Below are 20,878 nucleotides of genomic sequence, written 5' to 3'. Positions count from 1 at the left end.
ATCTCTTATCATAACACGTGAAGGGCAACAAGATATTTGGCCAGTCAAAGCTCTATTTGAAAGAGATGATTTGTAATTTGGCCTAAATCCTTGTGAGTATAAATTGGAACCTAACTGCTAGTACTTGAGCATAATTTTAAAAAGATCTAGGCTCAGTCGGTAGATTGATTTTGCCTTCCTTTATAGTATGTATAGTAGTAGTGTGCACATTTGAGGTCTGGGGTGCCTTCTTTGTATCTAGTTTGATCTCTGGAATCTTAGTTGGCTTGAGACCCCAAGCTTTGTTCAGTGAATTGAGATCTTTTAACATCTTAAAGTTCATTTCCTCAAGAAGATTTTAGAGTAGCCAGAAGACTAGAGTCTAGGCATGTGGAAAAGAAAATAGGGCCAAGTTATTTTTTTATTATTTTTATTTTTTGAGGCTTGGGTGTACTAAAGGACAGGGTGGACTTGGAATGAATGCCAACATTTGGTCTCAATTTAGAAAGGGGGAAGAGATAAGATGTTATAAAAAGGTGCATGTCCCTAGAGCATCCACATAAGAATTTTGATCCTGGAAGATTCAGCTTTAGGTAAGAGAGTTGGGAAGAATCACAATGGGCTTGTTTATCCTCTAGGCTCACACTAATAAACAGCTTGGCTCTTAACTTCTTGGAGTTTTGGGAGACTATGAGGATTTGTCCTAATCCTGTGGGTAGAGGCTCAGATGCAGTCAGCCTTTCCTCTTGAGATTGTGTTAAATGGATGCCCTTTGCATAAGCTGCCACAATGCCCTGCTTTGAGAGAGCCCCATTTTAATGTCTTTGTAAATTTTTTTTCTCTATTATTCCTTGGAAAAGTTCCAAGCATCTCCTAGACTTGGAGTCAAGTTCTTCAATGTGTTAACCAAATTGAGAGATGATAGCTTGCAGCCATACTTTCGGGAAGAAGGGGAGAAGCAGAAGCAAGAAGAGCAATTCTGAATTCACAACTCTGAGGTCTCATGTCACTGTAGAGATGTCTCAGTCTCTCATGCTGAGTTTTCCTGCCATGGAAGCCATGGAGTTTCTATATCCAGAGTGAATTCACAGATAGACATGCAATTTGTGAGTGTACATTTATGCATTATGGTTATAAAATTCAAAATAATGTTCAGACTAATATACCTTCATCCATACAAACTGAAGAAATGATTTTGCTCTAGGACTTGAAGTCCAGCTATAAAGAGGGAAATAGATAAATATATGTATTAGCTACCTTTCCTGTTGTGGTGATATGGGGGGTTGGATCAAAATGGCTCCCATATGCACAGAGGGTGGCACCATTAGGAGGTGTGGTCTTGTTGGAGTAGGTGTGGCCTTGCTGGAGGAAGTATGTCACTGGGTGTGGGCTTTGAGGTTTCAGAAGCTCAAGCCAGATCTGGTGGCACTCTCTCTCCCTGCCTTCTGATCCAGATATGGAACTCATGACTCCCTCTCCAGCACCTGTCTGCCTGCAGGCAGCCATGTTTCCTACCATGATGGTAATGGCTAAAGGTCTGAACTGTGAGGCAGGCCCAGTTAAATGCTTTTCTTTATGAGAGTTGCTGTGGTCATGGTATCTCTTCCCAGCAATACAAACACTATCTAAGACAGGTGACAAACATATCTGACAAAGGCAACTGAGAAAAGAATGGAAAGCCTTATCTTTGCTCATGTTTAAGGCCATGCTGATTAGGAAGTCGTGGTTGTGAGAGTGTGAGATGGTTTGTCAGTCTGTGTCCACAGTCAGGAAGTAGAGAAAGATAAGTTCTGCTGGCTTCCTGCTTCTTCTATTTTTATTAAGTCTAAAACCCTAGCATGTACACTTCCATATTCAGGGTGGTCTTTCCTTAATTAAACATCTCTGGAAACATCTTAACAGACACAGCTAAAGGTGTGTCTTCTTGGAGATTCTAGTCAAGTTGACAATGAAGATCGACTACCATACTATAGACTAAACATTAATTTTCATACAACTGGAAGTGGGGATTTTTTTCAGTTGTATACTTTGAGGTACATATGCTGTAGTCAAATGATATATTTAAATAAAACCACAAGAAATCTGTCACTGCCTTTTTTATGGACAAGCATATATGTTTGGGGATATGTAGGGTCATTTCTAAAGATTTTTTCCATCAATATGTGCTCAGTAATTTTAGCTACAGTGTTATTTCTTTTAAAGTCTTAGATTCTGAAGACCTTAGCTTTGGGAGGCAGGACAGGACTGATAGTCCTAATGACATTAGGAAAGAATATAGACTTGTTAAAGGAGCCTTGGGGGAAGGGTGGCAAAAATTGTGCATTCTGGAAAGGAGACCCACTCAGACATCAAAGGGAAGTGGCAATTGGGAGAGAAAGGCCTCACCTATAAGAGTGACAGCTAGACATCAAAGGTCAGGAATTTGAAAGCAAGGCCCATGACCAAGAGTGAAAGTATCAAGATCCTTTGGCTCTGGATACAGAGTAACAGTTACAGATCCTGAGGGCATCCCACAGAGGGAGAAATAATTTACAGATGGACTCAGGACTAGAGAAGCTCAACAGGGAGAACAAAAATAACAATGGTCATTGGCCCCTCCCTAGGTATTTCCCCCTGGCACCTACACCTCCTTTTTTAGCAGTTACAATCTTTTTTTTGGGGGGGGGGGGAAGAGACAATTGTGGGAGCAAGAAGCAGCCCTTCTACAAGGTCATGGACCTTTTTTTTCAGGTTACTTTATGTTTCCCTGTTCTGTTCCATTTCAGGCTCAGTTACCAAAGAGTCATGCCTAGTGAATGGGTGGGTGAGTGAGTGAATGAATGAATGAATGAATTGATTGGGAAGAAAGCCAAACAGCTGGTTCAAAGAGTAGTACCCACAACACTTGGCTAGAAGTCTGAGAGGAGAGAATGGCAGAGGAAGGAGAAAAGGTAGGAACTTGGACAGTTTCAGAATGACAAATTGATGTTACTCAGCTCTGGGAATTCACCCACGTTCACATGGCGGGAACTTCTAAGGAGCCCAGCAGTTGGAATAAATAAGCATTCCCAGCAGCAAGTAGAGAAACAGCATTCATTCCTGAAAGAGTTCTAGCAGTCCGAAAACATTTGTAGCTATCCATAAAGCTAATCAATTGGCTTAGAGTGAAAGCATTTCTGTTGTCTTGAGGAAAAAAAAAAAAAAGCTTAGGGCATTTATTTCAAGAAATGCCCAAGGGAGCATTCATCAACCTTATAGAATCAGAGCATGCCCAGGAGGCCTGTGTCTGTGTCAGGATCCGCTACTGTCCTCGAAAAGCACACACACTCTTCCGTACATATGTTCACCTGAATACTCTTCCCCGTCATGTGTTAGCGTGTGTACACACGGTACTCTTCGTGTAATCGATGCCAGTGTGAATACTGTACTGCAACTCCCAATTCCAGAGCAGGGGCCATGCTAATTTTAATGACTGTAGTGGTGGCTACTAGGACCATAGTCAGTGTCCTGTTCAATGTGATAGGTGTGCCCGATTGAGGTACCTCTTGGACATGGCACAGCAGGATGCAAGAGGCAAAACCCACTGGGGCATGTGTTAAGTGTTAAACAGACTTTTCAGGTGATGAAGAAGATCTGCATTGGATTTGTTTCTTAAATGCACATGGGTATTTTTCTCTGTGGTAAGATATTCAGTTAAGAAACACTGCAACTGATTAAATGAAAAATAACACACCTACCGGGAGTGGCAGTATCCAGATGATTAGACCATTTGGTCATAAACATATGATTCAAGGTTCTAACAACTCTTTGTAGCTGAGTTCTCAAAGAAGATAGGTTATCTTATTATCTCCTTTACAAAGTCTGGCTTGGCCCATATTCCTTCCATACACAGAGGAGGTTTGAGTTGTTTCCCGAAATACTCTGCCCTTTGGATATCTGTTTATTCTTTGCTGGGTCTTGGCTTGGAATATGGGTTTCTATGTCTCCTTCTATCTAGCCAGTGTTGTGTGAGGGTAGATGTTTCGTGTGAGAAGAAGGAATTGTGTGACTTTGTGCCCCTTTGTTCCCATAATATATAGAGAGGCACAAGAGCCTCCCAAAGTCTAGCTGAGTTTCTCTTTGACCTAGGTCAGTGGTTTCCCTCTGTGGACAGCAACGTGAGAGCCCCTCAGTGGAAATGCACAAACACAATTCCCTGTGCAGCAGAGAGGGGAAAGCTGTGGGTGAGGACGTAGGAGGTCTGAGAATTCGCTGGGCCCCACAGCAGTCCACACCCAAGAAGACCCGAGATGCTGCACACTGGCACATTCTGGATTGCATACTTTCAGTTTTCCAGGATGTAGATGAGCATGATGACGTCAGGGATGGAATGAAGGAAGGGAGCTTGGGGGTCTTAGGCAGACACCCAGGCTGGTTAGGGTACTGCTCTTCCCCAATTTTTTTTTCTTATTACCTCCCATTGGGAATGGGTGAGATATAGACCTGAGGAAAGACGAGACAGGACATTTCATTCCTGCATGTAAATGTTCTAGACTTGAGAGCAGCAAACTTTTATGATCTCAAAAGAATTTTGAAAAGCTATGCCTACCCCTTATTCATTTACAGTTGTCACTAAGAACCTTCCATGTACTTGGTTGCAACCTTTTAAAAAGTTTCAAGTGCTGCCCATCATTTCCAGAACATTGTAAACACTGACATTAAAAAATACATCATTCCTTTAATGCATCTAATGAAGTTTAAATACCAAGAGCAATTTGGTACAGCATCTATTTAACACATGAACAAATTCTTACACAGCCATTTTTACATGGCTCCTTTTTCTTTTTGAATTTATATTTTCATTCTGGTTACCAGACTGAATTTTATCTTTATGTAATTTATTTTTATGCTTGAAAGCCCTTTATTGGCCACTCTATCATCATTTACTGTGACAAAAATGTGTATGAAGATTTAAATTTAATTTTTAATGTCCAATGACCATAAGTTTCTAAATGTTAAGAGATTATTTTGGAATGAGTATCCCTACAATTATTAGCAGTGTTCAGAAATAGGCAGTAGATCAAAATAATATCCACATATCCTAGTTCTTAGTACTATAGATGATAAAAGTAAAATATAAATGCAAATTTATCTCCTCTATTTGCCAATTACCACATGAATTATTGATGAACTTATTTATTGGTAATGCATAGTATGACTCAGGATCAATTCTATCTTTGTGTGTGTGTGTGTGTGTGTGTGTGTGCATGTGAAGAAAAGAGATTTTTTTTTATTGACATGTGATTCAAGTTTTTGAACTATTTACCTGACCTATATATTGGTCTCTTATCAAGAATTATTTTATTTTTATATCACATGATAATCTTTTATGTTTGTTTTTTAAATTATTTTTTATCTGTCTGTCTGTATTTTAAGAAATCGGAGACTCAGAATATAAGAATTGTGTTCTAATCACCAGAGACATTGCTACATCACTCAGAGTTCTAAATTCATGTTTAGAAAAGGCTTATATAAGAGTTGAGGATCTTTAAAATGCTTCAAAGCTATCCTCACTGAGAACACATGTGCCTGTATAAAAAAGCAAAACAAACAAAAAAATAAAATGGGAAAATAAACTAGAACAAACCAAAATTGTGTTCGATAGTGGGGTAAGGATAGTAGGGGTGCCCTAGTGGCAAGAACCATAGTAGAATAAGAATTCAGCCGTCATTTATATAAAAGGATCTGGTTTTGTGCTTTTGAGGTTGAAACTACGTTTCAGTTTTTTAAAATGATCAATAATTGACAAGGGATAAGTTGGAAAATGAAAAGCAAAAAGCATTTCTAAAACTGAAAAAGAAATAAAATAGAAACATCTACCGGCATGGTAACTTTGAAAGGGTAAAGATAAACTTATACTTTACATAATTTTCTGGTCAGCGTGTCTTAAGGACAGAAAGAACTGAGAGCAGTGTAGATGGTTTGATGTTGAAACTGTGTATGCATTTTTGATATGATGAAGGAACAACAGTAATGTTTGGCTGTTGGCCTTTGCCTCTGTTGTTTCTATCAGTTGGTGGGTGAAGCCTCTCTGATAATAACTGTGCTAAGCACCAATCTTGGTAGAATAGCACTAAGAATCTTTTTGTGATTCCCCCCCCCCACCCCCAGTTGTGTTTGCTTCTATCCTTGGTGTCCAGGCTATCCGGCCTTTGGGTCCTGGCTCTCCAGGCAGTGTTGGGGGTGGGCTCCCTCTTGTGGCATGGGTCTAAAGCAGGAGCAATACTGTTTGGCAGCTCCCACAATTTTTGCACCACCTTTAACTGGAACACCTTGCCGGCAGGACAAATTGCAGGTTGAAGGCTTTGTGGCTGGGTTGGTATCCCAGTCCCTTCATTAGAAGTCTTGCCTAGTTATAGGAGATGGCAACTTGTGTGGCCCTCATTACTAGGAGTCTTTGCTAGGTTCATCCTCATAGATTCCTGGGAGTTTCCATTGCTCTAGGTTTCTACCTTGACCCTGAAATGCCCTCCAATTTCTTTTGTGTCTTCTAGAACTCTCTCTTTTTCTAGCACCCACATCCCCGCCTTTCCCATTCCTAGCCCACCTAGTCCACCTGGGATATCTATTCTATTTCCCCTTCCCAGGAAGGTCATATGTCACCCCTTGAGTCCTCCTTATTACTTACCCTCTCTGGATCTGTGGATTGTAGAATAATTTTCCTTTACAGCTAATATCCACTTATAAGTAAATACATACCATGGTTGTCTTTCTGGGTCTGGGTTACCTCACGCAGGATGACTTTTTTTTTTTTTTTTCTATTTCCATCCATTTGCCAGTAAATTTAGTGATTAGTTTTAACAGCTGAGTGAATGTGTAAGTGGGCCACATCATGTAAATGTACCACATTTTCTGTATCCATTCTTCAGTTGAGGAACATCTAGGCTGTTTCCAGTTTCTCGCTATTATGAATAAAGCTGCTATGAACATAGTTGAGCCAGTTTCCTTGTGGTAGGAGGGAGCGTCCTCCAAGTGCATGCCCAGAAGTAGTACAGCTGGGTCCTGATGTCGATCAACGCCCAATTTTCTGAGAAAGTGCCAGATTGCTTTCCAAAATGGATGTACAAGTTTGAACTCCCACCAGCAAAGCCGGAGAGTTTCCCTTACTCAACAACCTCGCCAGCATGAACTTGTCACTTGTGTTTTTGATCTTAGCCATTCTGACAGGTATAAGATGGAATCTCAACATAGTTTTGATTTGCATTTCCCTGAGGGCTGAGGATGTTGGACCTTTCTTTAAATACTTCTTAGCCATTTGAGATTCCTCTGTTGAGAAATCTCTGCTTACATCTGTATGCTATTTTCTAATTGAATTGTTTGGTTTGTTGATGTCCAGTTCTTTGAGTTTTTTTGTGTATTTTAGAAATTATCCCTCTTGTCAGATGATGTGGAATTGGTGAAGATCTTTTCCCATTCTGTAGGCTGCCGATTTCTTGCAATGTTGGTGCCTTTGCCTTGCAGAAAGTTTTCAGTTTCATGAGGTCCATTTATTGTCAGTCTTGGGTGGAATTTGAGGAATTCTGTGGAAGAGTGGAAGGAAAGACTGTAGGAGTCAGAGTGGTCAAAGGTACAACAAGAAAACTCACAGAACCAACAACCTGGGCTCACAGGGGCTCACAGAGACTGAACCAACAGTTATGGAGCCTGCATAGGTCCTAGGTCCTCCACACATGTGTTATAATTATGTGGCTTGGTTTTCTAACTGGATTTTTAACAGTGCGAGCAGGGGCTGTCTCTGGCCTGTTTTCCTGCTTTTGGGACCTTTTCCCTCCTACTGGGTTGCCTCTTCCAGCCTTAATATGAGTGGAGGTACCTAGTTTTATTGCAACTTGATATGCCGTGTTTGGTTGATATCTCTGAGAGGTCCGCCATTTTCTGAAGGGAAATGTAAGAGGAGTGGATGGGGGGTAGTTAGTAGGGAGGGGATGTGAGGGGAAGAGGAAAGGGAAACTATGTTTGGGGTATAGCATATGACAGAAAAACCCATTTTAAAAAAGTGACACTAATATGTTAAGAAAAAGTAAATAAATTATATTATTAAATCCCAGTAATCGAGATTTTCAGGATCAATTTGAAAATTTGAAACATAAACCAAAGGAAGCTAAGCAATCCTAATTTTGAGTGTGGATAAAGTAAAATCATGAACTTGTATTGTAACTTTCCTTTCAAAAAATTATTTTCTAGCTTTGAATTTTCCTGTTTAAAGACTCAGAACTAATGATGATCCTAGTAGCACTGAGCGCTCACAAGGATCCATATTTTGCTCCCAAAATTCCATTGTGCATCAAAAGGCTACCGAGATCCTTGCAGAAACAGTAGCTTCAAAGGCTCTGCTATGAAATGTACAAGAGGAGCCTAGAATTTTTTTCATGTAAGAAAGTGAAGGTGCTGTCAAAGACTACTGGGGTTATATGAGATGAGAGAGGAACAACTTTAAGAGGTTTCCATTGGCCAATGATGGAGAGAAACAAGGCATCAAAAATAGTTCCTGCAGCAGACGGAAACACCTCAAGTGAGTGTTTAAAAAAGAACAAGTTGTGAAAATGTTTTTAGAAGCAGAACAAGGCTCTTAAAGCTGACCCTCGGAGAATACTGGGTCTATGTTTGTGATTACGATGACCAATAACTGGCAAGCAGCACCTTAAGACAGGAAGTGTTTACTTTGACTCATACTCGGCAGTTATAGCCCATTATGGAGGGGAAGGAAGGGTGATAGGAGCACTAGGCAGCTGATCACATTGTGCTGGCAATAAAAAAGCAGAGCGTGTGCAGGAAGTAGGGTGAGGCTACAAAGCCTCAGAACCCACCTTCAGGGATCCACTTTCTTCAGTAAGGTTTTTCTGTTTGTTTGTTTGTTTGTTTGTTTGTTTGTTTCAGCCTTTCAAAAGAGCACAATGAGCTGCAGACCAAGTGCTCAAATATTAAAGGCCATGTGCTCAAACCATATTTCAACCATAATGCGAAGGGATAAATTCACTGTTCTAAAAGCTGGCAAATAAAGGGAAATAGTCAAGCAGCCATCTTGCCCATTTCATATGAAGCTATAATCAGTACAATCACACAGCAGATGAAGGAGAGTTTTTATTTATAGATTTTCTGCTAATATATGCAGAAGGAATACTATAATTAGAATGTCATCCTTTTTGAACCTGCTAATGAAATAATAGATCTGGGCAATAATCATCAATGGTTTCTAAAATTACTAGCTGGTAGGGAACTTTATAATGAGTGACCAGACAGAAGTCACTGATGGGTCATAATAACATAGTATAACAGAGGGATGCACTTCACCTCCCATCATGTTTAAGAGGAAGCATATGCTATGTCGTGTTGATCCTATATGTATGGGATGATGGTTCAAATAGGAAACAGACTTAATAACTAAAGATGTTTTGTGTTGGTGATTTTTGGGTGTTAGGAACTGAACCCAGGTCCTCTGCAAGAGCAACATGTGCTCTTAACTGCTGAACCATCTCTCTAGCTCCCTCTTTTTGTTTGTTTGTTAATAATAATTTGCTTATTTATTTTACATCCATTATCTCCTCCCAGACCTCCCCCCTCACCTCACTTCCCCAAACATTTTCCTTTCTTCTCAGGAAAGTCTCAGAAAAAGGGAGGCCTCCCATGGATCTCAACCTGCCTCTGTGTAGCAAGTTGTAGGACTAGGTGCATTTTTCTCCTATTGTGGCTAAGCAAGGCAGTCCAGTTAGGGAGAAGGGATCCCAAGGCAGGAAACACAGTCAGATACAGCTCCTGCTCTTACTGTTAGAAGACCTACATGAAGACTGAGGTGTACCACTGTGACATATGTGCCAAGGGCCTAGGTCCATCCCAAGGATGCTCTCTGATTGTTTCATCAGTCTCTGTGGGCCCCTATGGGCTCAGGTTAGTTGGTTCTGCATATTTTCTTGTGGTGTCTTTGACCTCTCTGGCTCCTTTAATCCATTGTACCCCTCTTCCATGGAATTCCCCAAGCTCCGCCTATTGTTTGGCTGTGGGTCTCTGCATCTGTTTCCATGAGTAGCTGGTTAAAGCCTCTCAGCAGACAGGCACACTAGGCTCCTGTCTGCAAGTATAACAAGTTATCATTCATAGCATGGTTTCAAGCTAGGCCAGTCATTGATTGGCTATTCCCTCAATTTCTGCTCCATCTTTATTTACCCCTGCACATCTTGTTGGTAGAAAAAAATTGTGGGTCTATGGTTTTGTGGCTGGCTTAGTGTCCCAGTCCCTCCACTGGATGTCTTCTCTGGTTCCAGGAGATGGCTGTTTCACGCTCCATATCCCCTATTGCTGGGAGTCTTAGCTACAGTAACCCTCATAGATACAGGAGTTTCTATAGGTTTCTAGCTCATAGCAGAGATACCCAATTCCAGTTCTCTCTCCCTGTATTTTTTCCCTTCATGCTATCCCTACTTGCCCCTTCCTGCTCTATCCCCCCAGGGTTCCTGTTTTTAAGACAACATACACCATAATCTAAAAAGCAAAGACCCTGATGAATCCTGCATAGGTTCAGTGACAGAGGCATATAAAGAACACGTCTTGGGATCCTATGACCACCTAATTTCTATAGATTCACATCTAACCCAATGAGCAAAACCTCTACTGAGCAATTCCTCCTTCCAGGCTTCACTAATTCCCAACTCTGAAGGTCATGGGGGTGTGTAAGAGAGGACAAAAGAAGGCAGTGATGAAGTGGTGGAAGGTATCAAAAAGAAAACAGGGACTTCTTCCTAAGAATAATTAATTCCAAGTTCTATTTTCCAAAATTATTTTATGCTAGAATCACTGCTGAGCATCTTTCCTGGGTGTTATTAGTTTATGTCACCTTTTTTTTTTTTTTCCAAAGCTTAGCTTCAAGATTCTCAAGATATCCCTTAGAGAGCAGCTGTAACAAGCTGCTATCGCTCATGCAAAGGTTAGGCAAGTGATCCTGTTTTCTTCTGTGAAATGGGCACAAGGGAGGCCCTGGCTGCACAGGAATGGAGAAAGGATGAAATAAGAGAATATGTGAAACCACTCTTCATTAATTAATATTCTCCTTATTTTTAAGACTGTGGCCTTGGATAGCTTATATTTGGTAAGGTTTTAGGGTGGAATATTTGTCAATGAGTACTCCTTCTTTTTTCTCTTTTCTTTTCTTCTTCTTATTAGAAACTATTAGACCACTGTTTTTTCCCAGACTGAGTCTCCTCAGTGTGGGAGAGTGATGACAGGTGTGCTGGAAGGAAATCAATAGAAGTTCTTATCGGCAATAAGGGAACTGTGGGAAGTGAGATTTATTATGTTGTCCAGGAGTATGTGAAGATGTACACAGTAAGCAATTACTGTACTGTGTGTGTACGTCTCTCTCTGTGCTTAGTGATACCCAGCAGGTTTTTGTCTTCATGATGCCACCTGAGGTGGTCTTGCTGTTTAACTCTTATCTTGAAGCTGAAGAAACTTAAGTTCATAAAAGCTAAGCATTTGTCAAAAATCACACCAAAATTCAAGGTTTCTTGATTTCCCTTTTTCTCCTCTCCCCCCACCCCCGTGCTAGTTTTGCTATGTTTGAGACCTTACTCCTGGAGAAATGTAAGATACATCTCATTCACATAAGTGCTGGTACTCCATGAGGGTCTTTCGAAGGGGGCCCCTGTGACCAGTTAATGCCAGTCTGACAGTTGCCTACTCAAACACTTAGGCTCATCACAGTTTGAACCCAGCGCCCTTGAATTTCTCCTTTTCTGAACATGAAAATTTCAATTTAAAACTTCCCTCTTTATTATATATGAAAACCATCAACTGAGACACATACTAGCATCAAATGGAGGGTTCCAATATTTAAAATTATATACTAAGAGTGATGTTTTTGTATTCCTGACCTCTATTATTTTTTTTTACTCGAGAAACAAGGTTAGACAAACCATTCTAGCATATTCTGTCATAAACATGGTTATTTTATGAAACTGATATTTTTATGTGGACTTATATCTGTTTATTCCCGTCTGTCTATTCATATATTTACTTTTGCTTTTATCTTGGAATTTTAAAAAGTGGTACCTGATCATTGTAAAATTTTAAGCAATATAGAAGTACATATAATAAAATTTGGAACCTTCTTACTTCCATTTTGAGGGAAAATTACTGGTATAGTGGCTTTCTGAACCCTTTCATATCATTCACAAGGACATATCCTATTACTGTGTATTTGCTTATACTTACATATTTCCATTTTTACATGAATGAGAATGACAAAGTGTATTTATTATTGAGTTGTATTTTAATTTACTACATTTATTATCCTGGACACAATTAGATATCAGTACACATAGTATTTTTATAGTCTGTTTTAACCATCATATATGCCTTTAAAAATAAACATACCCATGCCTTTTAAAATAACAAAATGAAAGTCTTGAACCAAATATTTTTGTCTACACACAAGACAATAGTATTCGACTACTCCTACAGTGAAACTGATGGATTCCAGGGTTCTTACATCTTCAGTGTGGGCAGAAAATGTAATGACTGTGCCCTCAGAAACAGATTCCAGTCTCATGATTGGTGTCAGAGCATCAGGTCTCATACCTTCTAAACCATCAGATAGCAAACTTTGTTTCCTCCTTTTAACAAGTGCCATTAAAATACATGTCTGTGCTCTTTTACTTGACATCTCTTCATTTGTCTGTGGCCATGTGCAGCTATTTTGTGGCTTGTCTGCTCTTCGTCTTTACTCATCTGTCTGTTGGTTTGCTAACCCAACTAATGCGAAGAAGCACTGTGAATCATGTGGATTTTAATTTCTTGTCTGCCCAGCAGTGGGGAAGCAGAGGCAGGAGGACCTCCCCATCTTGAGGCAAGCCTGGTTTAATAGAGGCTTCCAGGCCAGCCTGGGGCTGCTTAGCAAGACCATTTTACAAAGCCATATTAATGACAATAATGATTATGATGATTTGTCTGTTACATACGTTGCAGATATTTCTGTCATTTGTCTTCTAATTATGAATTTTTGTCTTTGCTATTTAATTTTTACAAAATTGTGTCTATAAGTTGTATTCGTTATGGCTTTTTAAGTGTATGTCATGTAGGAAGGTCTTCTACTCCTGAGCTTATACAAATATCTTTGTAAGTTTTCTTCTAATATTCTTATTATTTTGTTTTTTTTTTATGTTTAGCTCTTTAATCCATCTGGAAATGATTTTTGTATATGGTGTGAGGTAGGTATCTAAGTGTATTTTTTTAAATGAATGGTCCATTGTCCCAACACCTTAATTACTAACCCATAATTTCATATATTAAACTCTAGTATTTATACATGGTTCTGCTTCTAGGCTTATTTTGTTACATTAGTATATTGTCTATTTCTATGCCAAACAAAGGGCGGTTCAGTACATAGAGCAATAAAATGTTTTGCTTTCTGAGAAAACAAATTCCCATCATTATTTTAGTTCATCAAGTCTTTAATTAAGCAATCACTACTCTGGATGAAGTTTGGATTCATCTTGTCAGTTTCCATAACCCATTCTATTGAGAAATTTAAATTTGTATTTCACTGTAATTTTAAGTTGTACTTGAAGAGTGAATGAGAAACTTACCCAATTAAACCTTCTTATCCAAGAAAATGATAAAACTTTGCATTTATGTAGGTCCTGTCTGCAAGCAAAGCAGAGTATCATTAATAATGTCAAGCGCTGGCTCTCTGCTATGGGGTGGGTCTTAGGTTGGGCCAATCATTGGTTAGACATGCCCTCAAGCTCTTCTCCATCTTTCTCCCTACATACATTTTGGGTTGAAGGTCTTGTGGGTGGGTTGGAGTCCCCTTCTCTCCACTGGAAGTCCTGCCTGGCTAGGAGATGGCCTCTTCAGTCTCCATGTGTCCCACAGCTGGAGTCTTGGCTAGAGTTACAGCCTTTATCTTTCTAGGAGCCTTCCCAGTAACAGATCTCCAGCTTATCTCAGAGATGCCTTTCCCACTCTGTTTCCCTTCTTCCTGAGCCCTCTCATCTTCCACCCCTGCTCTGCCCACATTTGATCCCCACACTCCTATACATTTTAAGTTAAGTTATATATCAGGGTTTTTAAGTGCTTTGTTAATATTATACAGTTTTATTTTCAATTCTGTTTTGAATTGTTATGGTGTTATTAGTGTAGTTTGGCTAATATTTTTCTATATGTGGGTATCTTACTAACATATAATAGTTTTAATTTTTTAGTTAATTGTTTTGAATAACCATGCTTGCTGAGACAACAATTTTGAATCTTTTGTTTCAACATTTTATCAAAAATGTATTTTTTAAAATAAGTATTTTATTAATTCTTTGAGAATTTCATACCAATTTTATACCGGTAGTACATATATTATGGTCATATTTATGCCCAACTCCTCCCTATAATTCTTCCCAGACCTACCTTACCTCCCTAATCCCTTTGTGTCCTCTTTTTTAAAATTTAATAACCCATAGACTTGACTTTGTGCTATCCATTGACTTCTGGTTGTGTCCATTCACAGGAGAGTAGATTAACCTACCTTTAGAGAAAACCATCTCTTCCACAGAAAACATCATATCTCTGTAGCATCTCAGTTAGGGGTGGGCACTCATGAACTCCTTTCTCCTCCACGCCGGATGCTGTGAATTTGTGAGTGCAGCGGTCCTGTCATGTCCAGATGACGCTCACTGTTTTGCCCTGGTCCTCCCCGACTAGTCTTGGCTCTTACACACTTTCCTCCCACTCTTCTTCAATGGTCCCTGAGATTGGGGAAGGGGTGCAATATAGATGTCCCATTTCTGGCTGAGCTCTCACAGTTGCTTATTCTCTGCATGTTGACACCTTATAAGTTTCTGTGTGAAGTACCATCCACTACACAAAGAAAGTTTCCTGATGAGGTCTCAGGTTTGCACTAACGCAGGCACAGAGAAATATGTATTTAGAGACCCGTTTGATGCTTATGCATTTGACGAAATAACTACTGTATCACTTTGGTTAGAATTTCCTGGACAGCGTTTCATAACACAAAGGAAAGAATGTCCCTTCTGTGCTTCTGATGTTTATCAGGCATTGTGATAGTTAACATGTTAAGGAAGAAACGTTTCCTTATTAATAAATTATGGTTTTCAACCAGAAAGCAGAACTTGAAAACTTTAGCATCTTTTGAAAGAATCTTTTTTAAAATGTATTTACTTTTTAATTAGGCAAATGGAACAGTAAATTACCCAACGTTGTTATTCTTATGGTATATTTTGAATAAGTTATTCAGATTTGGTGATTATATTTAGGACATAGATGGCTTTATAAGAACATATAGATTAAATTTTCTACTATAATAAATAGCTTTAAATATTAATTTTAGCAAGTACTAAAACAATATTTTAATCTCTCTTGATACTGTTTAATAGATTATTCCTTTGTTGTTATTTATAGTTTTCTTTATTTGCTATGGAAAATGTTTCTTGCTCATATTGTGTACTGATTTTTTTCTTTGAAATTTTAGATTTCCTTTGAGGTTTAATATGATTGGATTTTATAAATTAAAAGAATAATTTTAGTATGTAGTAGTTTTTCATTGTAACAGCTTTTTCAGTTTTTAAAATTTTACAATATTTTACTCTTTATATATTTCATATAGTGCTGTTATGGTAGCTGGAGTACGCAAGTTTGTGTTCTCATATATGGTGAATTTTCCAACTTTATATTTAACATGAAATTAGAAATAACTATGACATGATCCTTTTTAATATTAAATAGTTGACATTCAGAATTCTTCAACTACACATAAGAAAAAAAAACAAAGTGTTTAAAAATAAATCAATAAAGGAAATTTAATTAGCCATATTCATCCACATCTACATGTATAGATATCCTTTCCTGTGTGCATGGCCAATTATATTTCACTTTTATTGGTGCTTTGACTGCTTTATGTTCAATATTTTCTGTAATTTTGTTTTAAATACAGCTTGATTTCTAACCTAAATTCTCTCCCATGTTGGAGATAGTAATAAACCATTCATACTTACTGTCCATGGAGTATTGGACTTTGCATCTATTCTCCACTCTGTTTATTATCATTGCTTTCCCTTATTTGCAGTACTTTTCTTGCGAGATGAGAGCTTTTGATAGATACTGTGTTTCTGAAAACAGTCAGGAGGCTGTTGTAATGTTTTATTCTTCTAGAAGCTACGTAAAGTTTTTCACAAGCATATTTTAAGCGTGAATTATTCTGATCAATAATTGATTGGAATCTATAAGTGCTTTTCCTGCCTCTTTTAATGATAAAGTCTTTAACAGGCTTTTAATTATTTCTGTATCTACTCTCTGTGGCATTTATTGTTAAAATTATGTGGAAATTTCATTCCCCATAATTAGGTTAGCAATAGCAGCAGTAGTACTATTAACATTATTGGTAATATTATTTACTTTATGTTTCTATTTTATAGGAAGCTCTTATTAGATATTGTATTACCTTTAGCCACCAAATTAGCACATGTTATTTAGATTTAAATTGCATTGTTGTAGTCTATTTGCTCTATAGTGAAATTCAAGACATCACCTATCTTGGATTTCTTTTTATGTTCTTCCAGAATCTTACTCTATTGATTTCTGATGTTTTTTGTTTTTGTTTTCTTTGAAAGCCTGTGTTTAGTGAAGAGGCCTGGTGTTGCTTTCCAGGTAGAAACACCTTAAATTGTCTTCACAGTTATGGTGATTTTGAAGATTAAGAGTGACTTTTTCTACAAATCCAAAAGACTGATTTCTTCTAAGATGTTTCCAGTTGATGACAGACAGACAGACTCTCTCTCCTCTGTCTTCTTTTAGATATGAGGTTTTCTTCTATTTAAGCCATTGCTTTTCAGTGCCCATTGCTGCTGTCCCTCCAACTGGTCCATCAGGGAAAGACATTTGTGTCAAAAGTTTACTGGGACACAAAGAGCTATGTTATTTTCAAGCAAACAGCAAGCACTTTCCTAACAAATTCCACTTATTAACTGAAAGGCTCAACTTCTGATGTTCTACTTAGTAATAACACATTTCACTCCTGAGATCTGAAACACACTGTGAACTTTCTTTCATGTGTGCTAATACCTCTAACCTTTGTCCTCAGTCATATTCCAAATGTCTACCCTTCTCACTTTCTTTATCTTCCCCTTGAATCTCAGGAGTAAGCCCGCAAATGGCCAGTGTCTCTTGAGGCTATTTTAAAGACTATTTTCTGTGATATATCTTACTAAGCATTTTAGAGAGTTATTCTTTTTTTCCACCCAATTTCTTATTAACACAAGGGCTTTGGGGTTGCTGGAAATCTTCATCCTCTTCACATGAATCATGGATCCCAAATTGCGATGAGAAATTTGAGTGGGAGGTGAAATTAATAATCTACAGATTAGATGTCTGTAGTGTATATGGATTTCTTAATCACCTTTGTCAAGGGGTCTAACTCAATGTTTGTTTGTGACCTCTCTGTTGCTTAGAGGCTCATGTCATGATTCTCCTTGTTTCCTCCTGGAGATTTCTTTAAGGAATATTTTAAGATTTTATTCTAGTACCAGACTTTTTTTTTTTAATAGTGTAAAGATTTATTTATTTATTTGTTTGTTTATTATACCAGGCTCTTAAACCTCCCCTCTCACTTCAGATTACCATTCAGCTTCCATTCTCTATGTTAAAAAGTCTGTCTTCTTCCCTCAGGTCTGATCTATAGCTGCTCTCATTCTGATAGTCACTGATGTCAGCATTCCCATTCACCTTTGAGTTCAGGTTGCCTAGAGCATAGCCATGTTGGGATTCAATGCATGGAGGGTACATTTATACAAGAAGGCTATAGACTTCTGGTTGGTAGTGGTCATCTGGTAACTCTCTGTGCTTCTGTCTTTGCCCTTTTTAGGTGGGAGGACACACCATGCTCCCCATCCGCTGGATGCCCCCTGAAAGCATCATGTACCGGAAGTTCACCACAGAGAGTGATGTGTGGAGCTTCGGGGTTATCCTTTGGGAGATATTTACCTATGGGAAACAACCATGGTTCCAGCTCTCCAACACAGAGGTAATAATGGGACAGGTCAGGATCTGTTTTGGGAGGAAGGCTGATGATGACAGATATCCCAGAACAGGGATTGCATATAGTGTATAAAATAGGTAGGCTATCAAAGAAAAGGAGGAAATAGCTTCTTAGTGGAGGAAAAATTGTAACCATGGAAAATGTGATATAACTGTCAAAAGAATATTAAATCAGATGTGTGAACTGAGACAGGAGTCAGGGTTCTGTTTGTTCTGCTACACAGAAACAAAAACAAATACTTCACTAATAGGGAAAAAGAAAATATAGAGCAACTGTGAGTTTTCCCATCGTGCCATGTCATGGAAACACTGAGTGCTTCGTACGTCTACAGAAGGATGTCTCCAAGGGCTTGGGCTACCCCAGGCATGGCACAGCATAGATCTGGATTAACTGAATAGGCCAAGTGCGCATGATTAACAGGGTTGTGTGTGTGTCCAAGAATAATATACACCAACTACAGCACAACAATGGATACTCATTATCTTTTGGTAATTTCAATTTATAACGCATTAAGAAAGTAGAACAGTAAATGATGTTTGGCACTTGGCACCTTTCTAAGCACCTTTGGCACAATAATAGTAATTTTCACTAAAACGCTTGTGTTTTGGGACAAAGGAAAGGTGTTGCTTGACATCTTGGAAGAGAAGGGACTGGGTATCTCAGAGAATTAAACAGGGAGGTAGCTTTTGTTGCGGTCTCGGAAATTTTCTAAGTGATGCTGCGATACATCATCACAATTTTTAAAAGTGGAAACTCAAGTGTGAGGTCACCTGCTTGAAGTCACAATTGAAGAGAAGTTAAAATAAAACTAAAAATTAGATGAAGTTTTGAGACATGCACATATTCTAGTTGCAGTAAAGAAATGTTTGGCATCCCAGAAGAGCCAGAGAACACATTATGAGGTAGTATAATATAATGTCTTGTATGCAATCTTGGGGTAGCAAAGGGATAGGAGGTTAAAAACTAAGGAAATGTGAGTAAACCATGGCATTAGCTAATTATGTATTAGTGTGTAATGTGCTAATGGCAGGTCACAGTGGGAACCATATATAGTTTTCTCAATTTTTCTTTTAACAAAACTGTTCTCAAAAACAGAGTTTATTTCTTCGCTGTTGTGAATATGGCAACCATAAGCACGGATGTGCAAGCATCTCTGGGTAGGATGGAAATTCTTTAGGCATGTGCCTGAATTTAGCAGTGAAGCTGTGTCACCAGGTAGCACCATTTTTAGTTTTTGAGAAACCTCCATGCTTATTTCCGGCCTAGCTTACAATGTTGTAAGTATGTGTGCATGTAAGAGTGAGTGCGGGTTGATTTAGGTTATGAAACCAGAAAGGAGGTGGTAGAAAAAAAGAGGCGTTGGAGAACTCTTAGGGAGGGACAATGGGACACCTGAGACATGAGTGCAGAGAGGATGGTGTGGAGGAGGTGGAAGTGAACAGAGTAGTTATTGCGGGAAGAGCAAGAAATGATAGAAAGAGAATGAGGAAAATCAAATCAAGCCAAAATGCTAGAATGAAGCTTAATACCGCATTTGCTAATTAGAAAAATAAAGTCCAGTGTTGAAATTAAGGAAGGGGGGGGAGGATAGGGAAGTATGGTGGGAATACATTCAAAGTACAATATACTTTTAACAAGATGCCCATATGTAACCTGATACCATGTAGAATGGATATGCACCAACTGGAAAGTAAATGATTGTCTTAAATGTATCTGGACTGTGTATATAGATAAGGAGCACAAAAACTGCCTACTCTTGAGGTCCCAGGTTCAGTTCCCAGCATTCTCAGGAAATATTTTCAAGGAATTGAAATTGAACTTCGGAGAACATACATGGGTCCCCTGCACCTTGCAGCCATCCATTCAGGGCAAGGGAATTTTTTTATTGTTGCATTTGGTCCTTCTCAACTCCTGATTCCAGTCTGATATTTCCTGAGGTTAACTGACTTGCACTGGCTGGTCACCCAGGCAGTGGTGAATCTAGCAGCTCATCAAGAACTGTGAGAAACTGAGGAAAACTGGCAGCAAGAGAGGTGGTCTTCCTTAGGGAAAAGCACTAATTGGGTTACCAAATGGTCAGCCCTGAAAACATTCAAGTGACATTATATGAACTGAACAGGTTATACTTAGGAATATTTATATATATCCATATACATATATGCATACAATAACAATTAGTGAAAGAAAAACATGAATTTGAATGAGATTGGGGAAAGGTATGTGGGAGTTTTGGAGGGAGGAAAGGGAAGGGAGAAATGTTGTGACTATAGTATAATCTCAAAAATAATGTTAAGAAATTTAAATCCATAAAAATACTTTACAAAAATTTTAAAAATATACAAGACAGGTGAATCAATGCAAAAAAGAGGGCAGAAAGAGTCCTATGCTCAGGGGCAAATAGGGTGGTGTGCACAGTGGCTGTGGCTGGGAGAAAAACTTACTATAAATGGTAACCAGTGGCTGAGAGATGGATCAGTAGATAAAGCACTTCTTATGAGAGCACAGGGACTGTAGCTCAGATCCAAAGAGCCCAGACACACAGCAGTTGTGGCAGCTGCCTGGCTTATGAGCACTAAGAAGGCGCAGGCAGCCTCCTAGTGGAGTGGCTGGGATTGGTGAGTTTCACTTCCAGAGAGAGACTCAGCCTCAATTAAGACAGTGGTATTCAAGCAAAGAGGATACACAGCTTCAATCGTGGGCCTCTACCCCCATGGATATACACATACATGCCCACCTAACCACACATGTGAACCTACACACACACACACACACACACACACGCAAGCCCGTGTGAACATGTAAACACATGCACCCAAGCATAACACATACGCATACATTCCCAATTAA

At 38.8% G+C, this 20,878-nt stretch overlaps 1 protein-coding gene across 5 annotated transcripts in view; it reads left to right on the top strand.

The window, feature by feature from the left end:
* The window catches only part of Ntrk3 (neurotrophic receptor tyrosine kinase 3), a 385,009-nt gene that overhangs the window by 346,413 nt on the left and 17,718 nt on the right, over positions 1-20,878 (top strand). For 3 of the 5 annotated variants that reach the window (XM_060367388.1, XM_060367387.1, XM_060367390.1), the window contains one exon: positions 17,858-18,016. In XM_060367388.1, the coding sequence (XP_060223371.1) occupies positions 17,858-18,016 (159 nt within the window). Of the gene's footprint in view, positions 1-13,154; positions 13,197-17,857; positions 18,017-20,878 lie in introns of all 5 variants that reach the window. The other 2 variants (XM_060367392.1, XM_060367389.1) reach the window with 1 other exon arrangement.

This window comes from Meriones unguiculatus, chromosome 14, assembly GCF_030254825.1.
Source record: "Meriones unguiculatus strain TT.TT164.6M chromosome 14, Bangor_MerUng_6.1, whole genome shotgun sequence".
Classification (NCBI taxonomy): domain Eukaryota; kingdom Metazoa; phylum Chordata; class Mammalia; order Rodentia; family Muridae; genus Meriones; species Meriones unguiculatus.
Note: the sequence above shows the minus strand (reverse complement) of the source record. Positions and strands in the feature narration are given on the sequence as shown.